Source organism: Delphinapterus leucas, chromosome 17 (genome assembly GCF_059928025.1).
Source record: "Delphinapterus leucas isolate spDelLeu-1000000601 "Yukka" chromosome 17, BTC_Dleu_Yukka2, whole genome shotgun sequence".
In the NCBI taxonomy this organism is placed as follows: Eukaryota; Metazoa; Chordata; class Mammalia; order Artiodactyla; family Monodontidae; genus Delphinapterus; species Delphinapterus leucas.
Genome location: NC_143145.1, coordinates 10,297,415 through 10,310,932, shown reverse-complemented (window position 1 = coordinate 10,310,932; position 13,518 = coordinate 10,297,415). Strand labels below are relative to the sequence as shown.

Sequence of the window (13,518 nt, the reverse complement as noted above, 5' to 3'; positions counted from 1 at the left end):
CGCTTCAGCTTGGCAAGCACATTCTCACTTTGGAAGCGATGCTGTTGTTGCCACGGTTATTGATTCTCAGGAAAACCTGTGTGGTTGTTTATGAGCATCAAACCCCAAATATTTGCAGAGAACCCCTTTCAGGAGCTGTTGGCACTACGATAACCCACACAAAGTGTTCTACATCTCAGGCTTTTTGTTTTAAACAGAGAAAATTGTTCTCTGCTCAAATCTGTAAAATGCATTAGCTCATAGTTTCCATTTTCAACCAAAATCAAATCAACTTTAATATGCATTGGGTATCCAAGGCTGCTGTTTCTCTTAAGATTATCCTTGTAAGTCCTAACAGTTTGGATGGCCCAGCATGAAGAGATGTGAAAACAGAGACCAAGGTCCATAAAAAAGCCCAGGTCCCATCCAATTTTCAATCACTCGTATACACATATGAGTACCACCTCGCCTGTGACAGGATTCTACAAATTACAGGCCTAGCACTGGCATTTTATGCTCATGATCGGCTTAACAGGGGCCACTGATTTGAATTCAACAATAATACGTATTTATTGAGCATCTACTATGTGCCGGGCTCTATTTGTGAACAAATAAATAATTCCAGATTCTTACAAGGGCTGGGAAGAAAACCTACAGGGTGCAGTCAGGGAGAGTAGGGTGATGAGGAAAGATCTGTCTGAGGATGTAGTATGCTAGCTGAGGCTACAGGACAAGAAGTTGTCACCCCTGCGAAGAGCAGGGGCTTGGGGGATGGAGGTGCAGGGAGAGGGGTCCTGCAGGCAGGAAAGCAACATGTATCTGAGTCCTGAGACCGGACAGCGCTTGCTGAGTGTGAGAACAGAAAGAGGTCAGTGGCTGAAGTCTGTTGAGGGCATGGGGTGAGGGCGGACAGCGCAGGGCAGGCAGAGGCTAGGTCATGCTGGCCTTTGCGGGCCATGGTAAGGAATCTGGATTTCATTCTAAGTGAAATGGGCAGGGGGGATTGGGGCCACAGATACATTTTAAGCAGGGGCATAGCAAGTTCTCATGCAGGAGGCATGTGGAGAATAATCCAAGTTGGATATCCCAAGTTCGAGGTGCCTGCTAGACTTCCAAACGGAAACATGAGTATGGCATTTGGGATACTCAAGTCTGGAACTCAGAGGACAGGCTCAGCTGGAGATATCATTTGGAAGTAGTCAGCATACAGACGGTCTTTGAAAACGTTCCGAGACTGGCTGGAGTAAGGGGTGCACCACTGAGAGACAGAGGAAGAGGGCAAAAGCACAAGGACAAATCCAAGCAGCTTGGCGCCCTGGGAGCCAAAAGAAAACAGTGTTTTTGGAGGGAGGGAGTGGGCAGCTGGGTCAAATGCAGCTCCTCGAAGCTGAGTTGACTTGGAGAATAATTCTGAACCTCTGAGATCTGGAAGTGGGGTGGGGGAGGGTTCATCTAAAAAGGCTTTCCTGGGACTTCCCTGGTGGTCCAGTGGTTAAGACTCCACGCTTCCAACTCAGGGGGCGCAGGTTCTACCCCTGGTCGGGGAACTAAGATCCCGCATGCCGCAAAAAAAGAAAAAAAAGGCTTTCCTTAGAACCTAGGGATAATAACGCAGTGTGGAAAAGTGGAAATTCCGGGGTCCAGGGCCAGGCTCCCTGCAATTGAATCCCACTTCTGCCATTTACCAGCATCACGGCCTCAACCTTCCAGACCTCCACGAGCTTCAGCTTGCCTTTACCACAGAAATTACAATAGTACCTGCCTCACAGGCTGTTGTAAGGATTAAATGAGGTGATAAATAACAAATTCTTAGAAGAGTAAAGTGACTGGCTCATGTTAAATGCTCAGGAAATGTTAGTTGTTGTTGTTATAATAATTAACGCTAAGTGCCAGGTGCTGGGATTTACATGTGTTATCTATGGGGTAGATATTGTTATACCCATTTTACAGATGGAGAAACCTGCCTAGTATCACTAAGTTCTAGGGGTGGGTGGAGCTGGCATTCACATCCAGGTCAGACTCGGGCTGTCCTCTTAATCACTGCTCTGCAACCCCTCATGTGATGCCCAGGTGGGTGGTTGATGTCCAATGCAAGGGGAAAAATGGCTATTAACGCACTAATTGTGTGTTATGGGCTGAATGTTTATGTCTCCCCAAAATTCATGTGTTGAAATCCTAACACATAATATGATGGTATCGGGAGGTGGGGTCTTTGGGAGGTGATTAGGTCATGATGGTGGTGCCCTCATGAATGGTATTAGTGCCTTATAAAAGAGAACCCAGAGAGATCCCTTGCCCCTTCCACTATGTGAGGACATGAGGAAGACAGCCGTCAATGAACCAAGAAGCAGGCCCTCACTGGACATGGAATCTGCCAGCGCCCTGATCCTAGACTTCCCAGCCTCCAGAATGGTGAGAAATAAGTGTCTGTTGTTTAAACCACACAGTCCACGGTGCTTTTGTTGTAGCAGCCCAAGCTGAGGCATTGTACTTCTGCTTCAATTTGCATTTCCAGAGGTAATTATTGGTTTTAAATTGGTTCTGGCATGCTTACAGTTATTAGAAACCAAATCTTACTCTGCATTTCACAGGGTTTCAGATTAATACAATGACAAGGTTGGGCTAGATCCGGGTTGTATGAATTGTGCTACAAGAAACCTCCCCCAGGGAGGATACAGCATGTCCCCCCTATATGTATGGAGCCCTGGGTCCCAGCCCTACTTCAACCACAAAGAACTCTGCTCTTGTCTGTTTTCTACACTGAGCTCTCTTAAGCTTTCATCTGAAGAAAATATTCTGATACAAAAGTCTGAAAACCACAAACTGCACCTGCATCAGAATCACCTGCAGTGGCTATTAAAGCACAGACTCCGGGCTTCCCTGGTGGCGCAGTGGTTGAGAGTCCGCCTGTCGATGCAGGGGACACGGGTTCGTGCCCCGGTCCGGGAAGATCCCACATGCCACGGAGTGGCTGGGCCCGTGAGCCATGTCCGCTGAGCCTGCGCGTCCGGAGCCTGTGCTCCGCAACGGGAGAGGCCACGACAGTGAGAGGTCCGCGTAACGCAAAAACAAAAACAAAATAAACAAACACAGACTCCTTGCCCCACTACACACTTTAGGGACCACAACACAAGGGGGAGGGCCTAAGAATCTGCTTTTTTATTTTATTATTTATTTATTTATTTATTTAGACTGCTCTGGGTCTTAGTTGCAGCATGCGGGATCTTCCCTGCGGCATGCAGTCTCCTGGTTGCAGCATGAGTGTGGGATCTAGTTCCCTGACCAGGAATCGAACTTGCGCCCCCTGCATTGGGAGCATGGAGTGTTACCCATTGGACCACCAGGGAAGTCCCCTGAGAATCTGCTTTAGAACTAGATCCCCAGGTGATCCTGGGGATTCAAGATCCCTTGAATACGTGAGTATTCAAGATCCCTTGAATACGTGAGTATTCAAGTTTGAGAATCATGTCAGACGCTCTCCATTAACTCTACTGCCCAACCCACTAGCCACTGGCCACTTCTGGCTAATTTCAATTTAAATGAAAATTCATTAAGATTAAATAAACTTTAAAACTTCAATTTCTCAGTTGTACCAGGCACATTGCAGGTGCTCAACGGCCACATGTAGCTAGCAGACACCAGACAGAGCATTTCCACCATTACAGAAAGTTCTGCTGGGCGATCCTGAAAGTTCTGTTGGACAGCCCAAGCTTAGGCCTCTAGGTCTGCTCGAATGATGTATCTCGTGTGTTGACACTGAGGCACTAAACTCAGTCAACATCTCCTACCATTTTAAACTGTATTCCATGTATAATATGCTCCCTAAGGATGTATCTTATTGGACAAAATTACTTGTCATACATCTATTTCCCCTGACCCACTCCTAGAGCTTGAAGGCAGGAGCCATCCATGTATTATTTAGGTCCGTTATTCTCAGTGCCTAGAGCTTAAATAAATGCTTGGGAATTGCTTAATTAGCCCACACAACATAAATGAAATATGAAGCTGACAGTGATGTGTTCCAGCTAAAAGCCTTCACTAGCACATCCATTAGGATGGCTACTATTACAAAAATAGAAAATTATAAGTGTTGGCAAAGATGTGAAGAAATAGAAACCCTTGTGCACTGTTGATGGGAATGTAAAATGGTACAGTCACTGTGGGAAACAGTATGGTGGTTCCTCAAAAAATTAAATATAGAATTACCATTATGATCCAGCAATTCCACCTCTGGGTAGAATTCCATCACCCAAAAGACACCAAGCAGGGTCTTGACATATCTGTACACCCATTTCATAGCATGTTCATAATAGTCAACAGATGGAAGCAACCTAAGTATTGTTCATAATAGTCAACAGATGGAAGCAACCTACGTATCCATCAATGGATGAATGGATAAGCAAAATGTGGTATATATCCATACAATGGAATATTATCCAGCCTTAAAAAGGAAGGAAATTCTGACACATGCTACAACATGGATGAATCCTGAGGATATTATGCTAAGTGAAAGAAGCTAGTCACAAAATGACAAATACTGTATAATTCACTTATGTGAGATACCTAGAGTAGTCAAATTCATAGAAACAGCAAGTAGAATGGTGGTTGCCAGGGGCTGGAGGAAGGCAGGAAAAGGGGGGGGCTGTTATTTAGTGGGTACAAAGTTTTAGTTTTGCAAGATGAAAAGAGTTCTGGAGATGGACGGTGGTGATGATTGCACAACAATGGGAATATACTTAATACCAATGAACTATACACTTAATAATCATTAAGATAGTACATTTTATGTTTATGTATATTTTAGCACAATTAAAACATTTTAAAATGTTTTAATTTTAAAATACATAAACAACTAATTTTCTAAAAAGCATTCACTGGTACCAACCAGAGGAAATATATCAGCCTCATGGCTTTGAGAAAATGGCTTTGGGAAAACTGATTCTCAGCCTATGCTGTTGCATCTTGGGTAGGAAGGGGCTGGGGACAGGAGGAGGGAGCTGCATACACTCCATCTAGCTGATCATCAGAACCTCCTGGAGGGGGACTTCCCTGGTGGTCCAGCGGTTAAGACTCCACCCTTCCAATGCAGGGGGCAAGGGTTCGATCCCTGGTCCTGCATCCTGCATGCTCCGTGACACAGCCAAAAAAAAAAAAAAAAGAACCTCCTGGAGAGTCTGATTCCATTCACCTGGGGGTAGAGTCAAGGGGATCTTTAATATTACAGAGTTCTGCATGGGACCCAGAGTCAAGAGCCCCAGTCTAGAGCACTTATATTCTCCTTATATTACGCTGCGGTTCCCATCTTCTCATCTGGTTTGCAAGCTTCTTCAGGGGAGTGACTGTGCCTGAGAATCTAAGTCATTTGTGGAATTTTTTTTTTAAGACTGTGGATGCCTGGAACCCACCACACATCGATTAAATCAGCATCTCCAGGCATCTTGTGTTTTTTTAAAAGCCCTCAAATGGGATTCTGATGCCCTCTCCTACACTGAAACCTCCTGCTCTGCGGGCTAACAGTGCTTGACAGAGAGGCTCAATGTTTGCTGAGTGACTCACAGAATGAAGTCCTTTGAATAAGACATTCAAAATGGAAAATGTGTGTTTCATCTGTGTTGTTTATTCTAAATATTTTTCTATGACTATTTTGTACATAATTTAGACCAAATGATAAATAATAACAACAATTAGCATTTAGTGAGCACCTCATATGTGCCAGGTGCTGATCACGTGCTTCCCATGTATCATCTCATTTAATTCTCGATCCTATTTCTATAGAAGGTACTGTTATTGTCTCCATTTTAAAGATAAGGAAACTGAGGCACAGGGAAATGCAGTCACTTCCTCAAAAATAAAACTTTCTATTTTTTTAAAATTTATTTATTTATTTATTTTTGGCTGCATTGGTTCTTTGTCGCTGCTTACGGGCTTTCTCTAGTTGCGAGAGCAGGGGCTACTCTTCATTGCAGTGCGCAGGCCTCTCACTGTGGTGGCCTCTCTTTGTTGCAGAGCACGGGCTCTAGGCACGCGGGTCTCAGTAGTTGTCGCCCGCAGGCTCAGTAGTTGTGGCTCGCGGGCTCTAGAGCGCAGGCTTGGTAGCTGTGGTGCACGGGCTTAGTTGCTCCGTGGCATGTGGGATCTTCCCAGACCAGGGCTCGAACCCGTGTCCCCTGCATTGGCAGGCGGATTCTCAACCACTGCGCCACCAGGGAAGTCCAAAACTTTTTTTTTTTTACATGACATTTATATCATGAGCATTCTCATAACCTTTAAAAAGTGACCATAATTTTCTTATTAATGGCTACATCATTGCTTTTCACTGTTTTACCCTATTTTTTTTTAAATCATTTTGCCCTAATTTGTTAACTCATTCCTCATTGTAAGGCAGCTTTTTGTCTTGTCTGCCACTGTTTACCATTTTAAACAATGCTGCAGTGGATGTCTTTGCGCTAAGAGTGTTTTCTATATTTCAGAAAACCGTCTTTAGGAAAGATTATGGAAAAAATGTTCTGATGGTGACTGGCATTAAACACTGAACAACAGTCTTTATTGAGGGGACTGTGCTGAATGAGCTGGGTAAGCCCCTCTCCCGGGGACGTTTTACGTGCCCTGGCCTAACTGCCACCAACTCACACGGAACACTTACCGAGGGCCGGGAGCTCTCGCGAACGCTTTATACATCTAACCCCACCTGGTCCACACAAGACCCCTGGGGGAGGTACAGTGAGGCGCCTGAGGCAGAGAACAGGGAAGACGTGGACCCAGGCTCACAGGACCAGCAAGAGCAGAGGCAGGATAGGAACCCACAGCTCTAACCACCAGTCCGGGCCTCCTGATCAAGGCAGGTGTTCACCCAGACTCAACGGCAACCCCATGAAACAAAAACAAGAGTAGTGGGAATGAACCCTGCCCATCAACTTGCACCACACAAGACTCTCCCTGTAAGTGCACAATGTCTCACCTCCCAGGCAAAATAATCCAGAAACACTCACTCGGAGCAACACAGGGTTCCTGCCCTAAAGGCCTAGTCCCCTTAGATGCAGACAGAAAGTGGAAGAAGGAGGTCAATTATTCTTACCCAGGATCCACCCACACCCAGTGCCCTTGTAGGCGCTTTACATGGTTATATATATATTCGTTATGGGTTGAATTGTGTCCCCCCCAAAATGCTGATGTCCTAGTCCAGTGTACCCATGAATATGAGTTTATTTGGAAATAGGATCTTTGTAGATGTAATTAAGATGTAAATTAAAGATGAGATCATACTGGAGTAGGGTGGGCCCTTATTCCAAGAAGACTGGTGCCCTTGTAAGAGAGAGGAAGAGAGACACAGAGAGAGAAGGACATGGGACAACGCAGGCAGAGGCCGAAGCAATGCAGCTGCTAGGCAACAAACATCAAAGATTGCCAGCAAACCCCAGAAGCTAGGAAGAGGCAAGGAAGGATTTTCCCCTACAGGCTTTAGTACCCTGCCGATACCCTGGGTTTGGACTTCCAGCCTCCAGAATTGTGAGACGACACATTTCTACTGTTTTGAGCCACCAGGTTTGTGGTACTCTGTTACGGCAGCCCTAGGAGATGAATACAATGTTGTATGGTCTTTTAGCTCCATCAAGACAGAAGCTATATTTTGCTTATCTTGGAATCCCAGCCACTGGCGCAGTCCCTGGCTCACAGGAGACGCTCACAGAGTGTTTGCTGAGTGAGCAAGTGAAAAAATTAATAAAGTACAAACTCAGGATGAGAAGGAACTACGTCTTTTATCTCTACTAACAGACCAGAGCAAATTAGGTACTCAATAAATGTTTGTAGAATGAATAAATGTTTTTAAATGAATAAATGATAAGCTCAGGAAGGCTTTGCGATGAGTCCTATTCATCTATTTCCTCAGGACTCAGCATAGGGTGTGGCACACAGCAGCTTCGTAGTAAATTTGGAAGGAGGGAAGGAAAAAAATGAAGGGAAGGTGGGAGGGAAGGAAACAAGACCAGGATCATAATTTCCCAATTCTCGGTCTAGGTAGGTAATTTCTTTCCTTTATGCATCTAACTGAGGCCATGGAATAAGCTGTTGAGTTTCAAACAGCCTCAATTACATTGAAAGGGCTTTCACAGCCCTTTGAATATAATTCACCTCCCCCCTTGAATATTGTTGTTCTAAACAACTGAATATTGTTCTAAAACACATTTCTTTTTCTTTTACATAAACTTGAACTTGAACATTGTTTTTCTAAAACACATTTCCTTTTCTTTCACATCCAGAAATCATAAGGCTTTCCAACCCTTCCAACAATGTCAGAAATGCAGCTCCGAGTTCAGAGGTCAACGCTTCTGTGTTCAGCTCCGGGGACACATTTCCTGTCCCTGTGCTGCATTCAGCCTCTGACACCTGCCCTGCGGCCAAAAAGGGACATCAGCTGGGCTCAGGGAAATTCAATTTGGGCTGACAGCCCACAGCATAAGAAGGATAGGGAGTCTGCAGTGACCTTTGCAAAGGCAAAGGCAGGGAGAGGGAGTCAAAGGGGTTTCTCCGGGCGTGGCTTAGGAGGGTCTAAAGTTATGGTCAGTTCATTTCTACGGATGGAGAAAACCCCTGAAAATAAGGGCAACTGATTTCCACTGCTGGCTCAGAATTCAACTGCACTGCCATTTGCTGCCCCTGCCATCCTGGTGGTATTTGAGGTGAAAAAAGGGAACATCTTGTTCTTTATTCCTCTGGACTTGAACTTTTCCAGGGATGGCAACTGCACTGTTGTGGGGTATGATTTTATTCCTTCATTTTTATTATGAACGAAGATACATAATATATAAATGAACAAAGTAAGGGGTCCCTGGACTCATGTCCCGATACGTTTAGAGAGCCTCTGCTCCCGTGTGTTTTCTCTCTTGTCTACTGAACTCCAAAGCTCAGCGCTTGTCTGCTCCACAGGACACCCAGCTGGAGGTCACAACTGTCACAGTGACAAACAAGGAAAAGAAAAGCTGACCCCTTCTCAGGCCTGTTAGCAGAGAAGGCAAAGAACTTATTTATGTGTTTTGATGTAGCCCTGATGCGGTCAGCTTACCCATGGATGTGGGGACCATCCGCCCTACCAGAGGAGTTGGTTGAGACGGGCATCAGTGAGATGGACATTATTTTATCAGACCTGCATGGCTGGATCAGTTTATGTGTCCCTCCTGTGGCCCCAGAGCATCCCACGCTGAGCCTGACCCAGTAGCTGGCTACCTGTATGACATTTATCTTTCCTTTTCCTCTAGACAGAAAGACCCATGAGGATAGGGCTGTGTGTGCTGCTCGTACCTTTGTATCCCAAGCAACCTGGCCCAGTTCTTGGCACATAAGTAATAAGCAATTGATCAATACATGTTATGAAAGAGCCAACAAACAAACAAATAAGTGAAAAGAGATAAAGGTGTTGGGCCTTACGTTATAGTAAGAGAGCGCGGGCTTTAGAATCAGGTGTAGTTTCGTTCATGTTCTACCACCTACCTGCTCCATGATGTGTTTTAATTGAAATATAATATAAACACATAAAATTGCCTATGTCATAAATGTACCATTCAAGGAATTTTGACACCCATGCAACCAGCACCCAGAGCATCTGCAGAACCTCAGAAGCTGCTTCATGCTCCCTTCTGGCCACTATCCCCTGACCCACCCAAAGGTAAACCACTATCCTGCCAGCTGCATGCCATCTGGCAAGTTACTGTGCTCTCTCTTATCTTCATATGGGGAAAATAATACTTACCTTGCTATGAGTATAAAATTTTATACATGTATATGCGGTACCTGGCAACAACAGTCATAGAGCAGTAATAGTGTTAGTAATAGGAGTAGTAGTAGTGACAGCACCAGCAGCAGCAGAAGTAACAGGAGAAGGAGAGGCATGAAAGCAACAGTAGAAGCAGTAGCTGTAATAGTAGAAGTAGCAGTAATGGTAACAATAGAAGTAGTAATAGTGGTAATAGAAGTAGTATTACTAATAGTAGAGGCAGTAGTTATAGTAATAGCTAACACTTACATAGCACTTATGACGTTCCAGGTACTGGTCCAAGTGCTTTACCTTAACTCATCTAATGTTCAAAGCAACCCTTACGAGAATGTATAAAATAGGATTTTACAGATAAAGAAACTGAGGCACAGAAGTTAGTAGATTTCCCAAGGTCATGTAGCTATAGAGTCCTGAATTCAAGATTCTAATACAGTACCAGCAGTCTGGCCACTGAGCCTACCCTCTTAATAGCAATCTTTCAGTAACTATTTGCATGGCAAAGAAAGATTTGTCCTCCAATATCTGTTCTCTTCTTTTTTGTTGTTGTTTTTTGTTCTCTCCTTTTTCAATCACAATAATCCTCAATTTTGGTAAGCACGTGGTCTTACACAAGAAAGATCACATTTCCCAGCCTTCCTTGCAGTTAAATGTAGGCAGAGGACTAAATTCTGGCCAACAGAACATAAGCAGAAGCAGCAAGTGTGACACCCAGAAGCAGATACCCTTAAAAGAAAGGGCCTGCCTTTCTTCTTCCCTTCTTTCTGCTGGTAGATGTGATGGCTGGTGCAGAAGCACTCACAATGGACCATGAGGTGACCCTGGGGGAAAGGAGGTCCACATGGCAGAAAAACAAGAGAGGAAAAGTCTGGGTCTCTCACAGTTGCTGCAGCAGCCCTGTACCACCTTGGGTTCAAAGCAAGAGAGAAATATACTTCTACCTTCTGTTTAAGCCAATGTTCTTTTAGATTCTACATCATTCATAGCAAAACCTAATCCTAAATAATGCACTGCTGTTGCAATTGTAATTAATATTGAAACTGAGGAGGACCCTGAAGGACCTTCCCAGGGACAGACACCCCCACCCCCGTGTTCCCCGCCTCTTGTTTCTAGAAAAGCTTTAGCCCCCTAGGCCTTCCCCAAGTTCCAAAGAACGAATTTAACCAGAGAAGTGAGAAAATGCAAAATGAAAAGAAAGCAGTGAAGCAAGACAAAATAATAACAATTTAGACATAAAACAACATCAAGGACCTTTAGTTCCTTCTTGGGGCTATAGGTAATATCTTGAGTCATATCCTTCAGCTGTTTTGCAGATTCTAAAACCCCCACCATGTAGAGGAAGTTAACTGCACGCTGATCATAGACCAACACATAGACACCAGACTGGTGGGAACCAAAAGGCTGGTGATTTGAGATTCCTGAAACATCTCCATTACCTCACCACAACCAATCAGAGAATTGTGCACAAGCTGATCACTCACCCTGTGACCCTCTCCCTCACACTGTCTTTAAAAACCCTTCCCTGGAAACCACTGGAGAATTCAGATCTCTTGAGCATGAGCTGCCCATTCTTCTTGCTTGGTACCCTGTAATAAACGCTGTACTTTCCTTCACTACAACCTGGTGCCAGTAGATTGACCTTGATGCCTGTCAGGCGAGCAGACCCAAGTTTGGTTTAGTAACAATATCACCTAAAAAGACAACTGCAAAACTAATGTCACTTTCGTGTTGGATTCTTGATTTATAAAACAAAACAAAATAAAACATGACTTGGGTAACCCTGTAATCATCAAACTATGAAGATAAGCAGGCAGAGTCTCATTTATCCTGGAAGATGGTAACAGTCCCCTATCAACTCATGTCTGGGTCACATCAAAGCCTCTCAGGTTGGCCTCCCTGCCTCTAGCCTCTCACCTCTCCTACCCATTCAGGACACTCTTCCTTAACTAATTATCCTAAAAATTACTTTCATTTTAAAAACTGGAATAATTATAATATTTTATGTCCCTATTTTATGCAAGACACTTTATTGTACACCTTTTTTTCTAATCTGCACGAAAACCTGAAACATAACTATTATTACTCCAATTCCATAGATAAGAAAACAGAACAGAGAAGGTTAATGACTTGCCTGAGGTCACACAGAAAGTTGCTGGTGGAGTAAGAATTCAACCACCCCTCCAGCACCCACAATCTTTCCACCACTAAGCTGACTTCTGGGAAAAACCAGTCATAGCAGGTGGACCCTGTGTCAAGTCACCCTGGCAACTTTAAGATCCTTGGACTCTTGAGAGTTTTCTCTGCCTAGTTTTCATGGCGCTTCCTGTCCAGTCCAGTTTTTTATCATCCACTAACACAAATCTCCACCCACTGAGGTCAGATGCCTTAGACTCTATCATGTGCGCCTATGCCAGGCCCCAGTATTCCCAGCTGCAAAATGGGACAAATCACACCTCTACCAAGAAGCAACAATGCAAGAGGAAAAAGGCAGCAGACCTGGAATCAGGAAAAACTGGTTTCAAATCCAGTTGGGCAAGTTCTCTATCTGTAAAATGAATGTGGTAAGCCCTTCCTGGTAGGATTGTTGGGCGGAATGAATGAAGTAATGTCTTTAAAGAGTCACTCAGCTAAAATAGGATCTATTCTTGTTGGCAGTGTTGTTTTTGTTATCATTCCTTACTTCATTCTCATACCACCACCCCACCACCTTTCCCTCTGCACACAGATGATAGGTAATGTGACAGGAAACACTTCAAAAAGTCTTCAGCTCTACAAATGCCAAAGATCTGTTCACCACTAATATCCACACCCATGGTGTCTCTGTCAGATTCTAGTGCTTAAGTCTGATCAACTTTTGCATTTCAACCTCCCCAAAAGAATCCCTCCACATTTCCCAGGCTGGGCTCTCTGGACAGGATGGGCTAAGACCACTCACCGATTCCATAGTGAATCTCTTGATGAAAAACTGGAGAGCCTGGAGGCTGAAGATCTCATGTCTCAGCCGTCACATCAGAAAATTACCTGGATGGGGAGGTAGGAAAAAAGGTGACAAGAGTCATCCAGCAGGACTGGGCAGAAGACATTGTCTCAGACCAACACGTGATTTCATGTGGAAGCCAGCACCCCTGTTAGGAATGTTCTTACACCGCAGTGGCTGTCCAGGAATGGGAAGGAAAACAGTGGGGAAACCACTATTTCAGCAATCCACTTTGGGGCTGACATCTCCATCAGTAAATCTGTGCAAGTGCTCAGGAATCCTTCTTGCCTTTCTATTTCTAGCTCTATGTTGGAGAGCAATTTACAAGTCATTAACATCTCTAAACCTGAGCTCCTAAACATGAAATTAAATTGTGCTGACAGGTAGGACAGACAGACAGCCATAGCTGTGTGCCCATGGGGAAGCAGAGGAGTTCCCCCAGCCAAGGGAATCAGCCCCAGGAAGAAGGTAGATATATATGAATCTACATATTTCAGGACAGCCCCTCTGAACCAGAGAGAGGATTTTAATTAATTCATGCATACCAAAGCTTAATTAATTGCTGAGTGCACAGAGCACAGGAAGTCTGGGATTAAAGGTTTTACATAAGGGAACAGCTTCAATATTTTTGGATGGAGGTGAAACAGAAGTGGGGGTGTGAAAACAAGAGAAGCCAAGGGACCTGCTGGGTCCTTCCCCAAGTTCAGAGTGGTACCTCCATCTGCGGCCAGAAACCTAGGGACACACTTGACACACCATCTCCCCATCCCTAAATCACGTGTCTCGAACCTAAATA

The 13,518-nt window shown here is 44.5% G+C and overlaps 1 protein-coding gene across 13 annotated transcripts in view; it reads right to left on the bottom strand.

Moving 5' to 3' along the window:
* ASAP1 (ArfGAP with SH3 domain, ankyrin repeat and PH domain 1) overlaps positions 1-13,518 on the bottom strand; it is a 370,853-nt gene that overhangs the window by 316,165 nt on the left and 41,170 nt on the right. For 3 of the 13 annotated variants that reach the window (XM_089898514.1, XM_089898518.1, XM_089898519.1), the window contains exon 1: positions 12,681-12,879. The exons of 9 other annotated variants lie outside the window; for them this stretch is intronic. In XM_089898514.1, coding sequence (XP_089754640.1) covers positions 12,681-12,739 — 59 coding nt within the window. In that variant the 5' untranslated portion in view covers positions 12,740-12,879. Of the gene's footprint in view, positions 1-12,680; positions 12,880-13,518 lie in introns of those variants that run through there. One more of the 13 variants, XM_089898513.1, reaches the window with a different exon arrangement.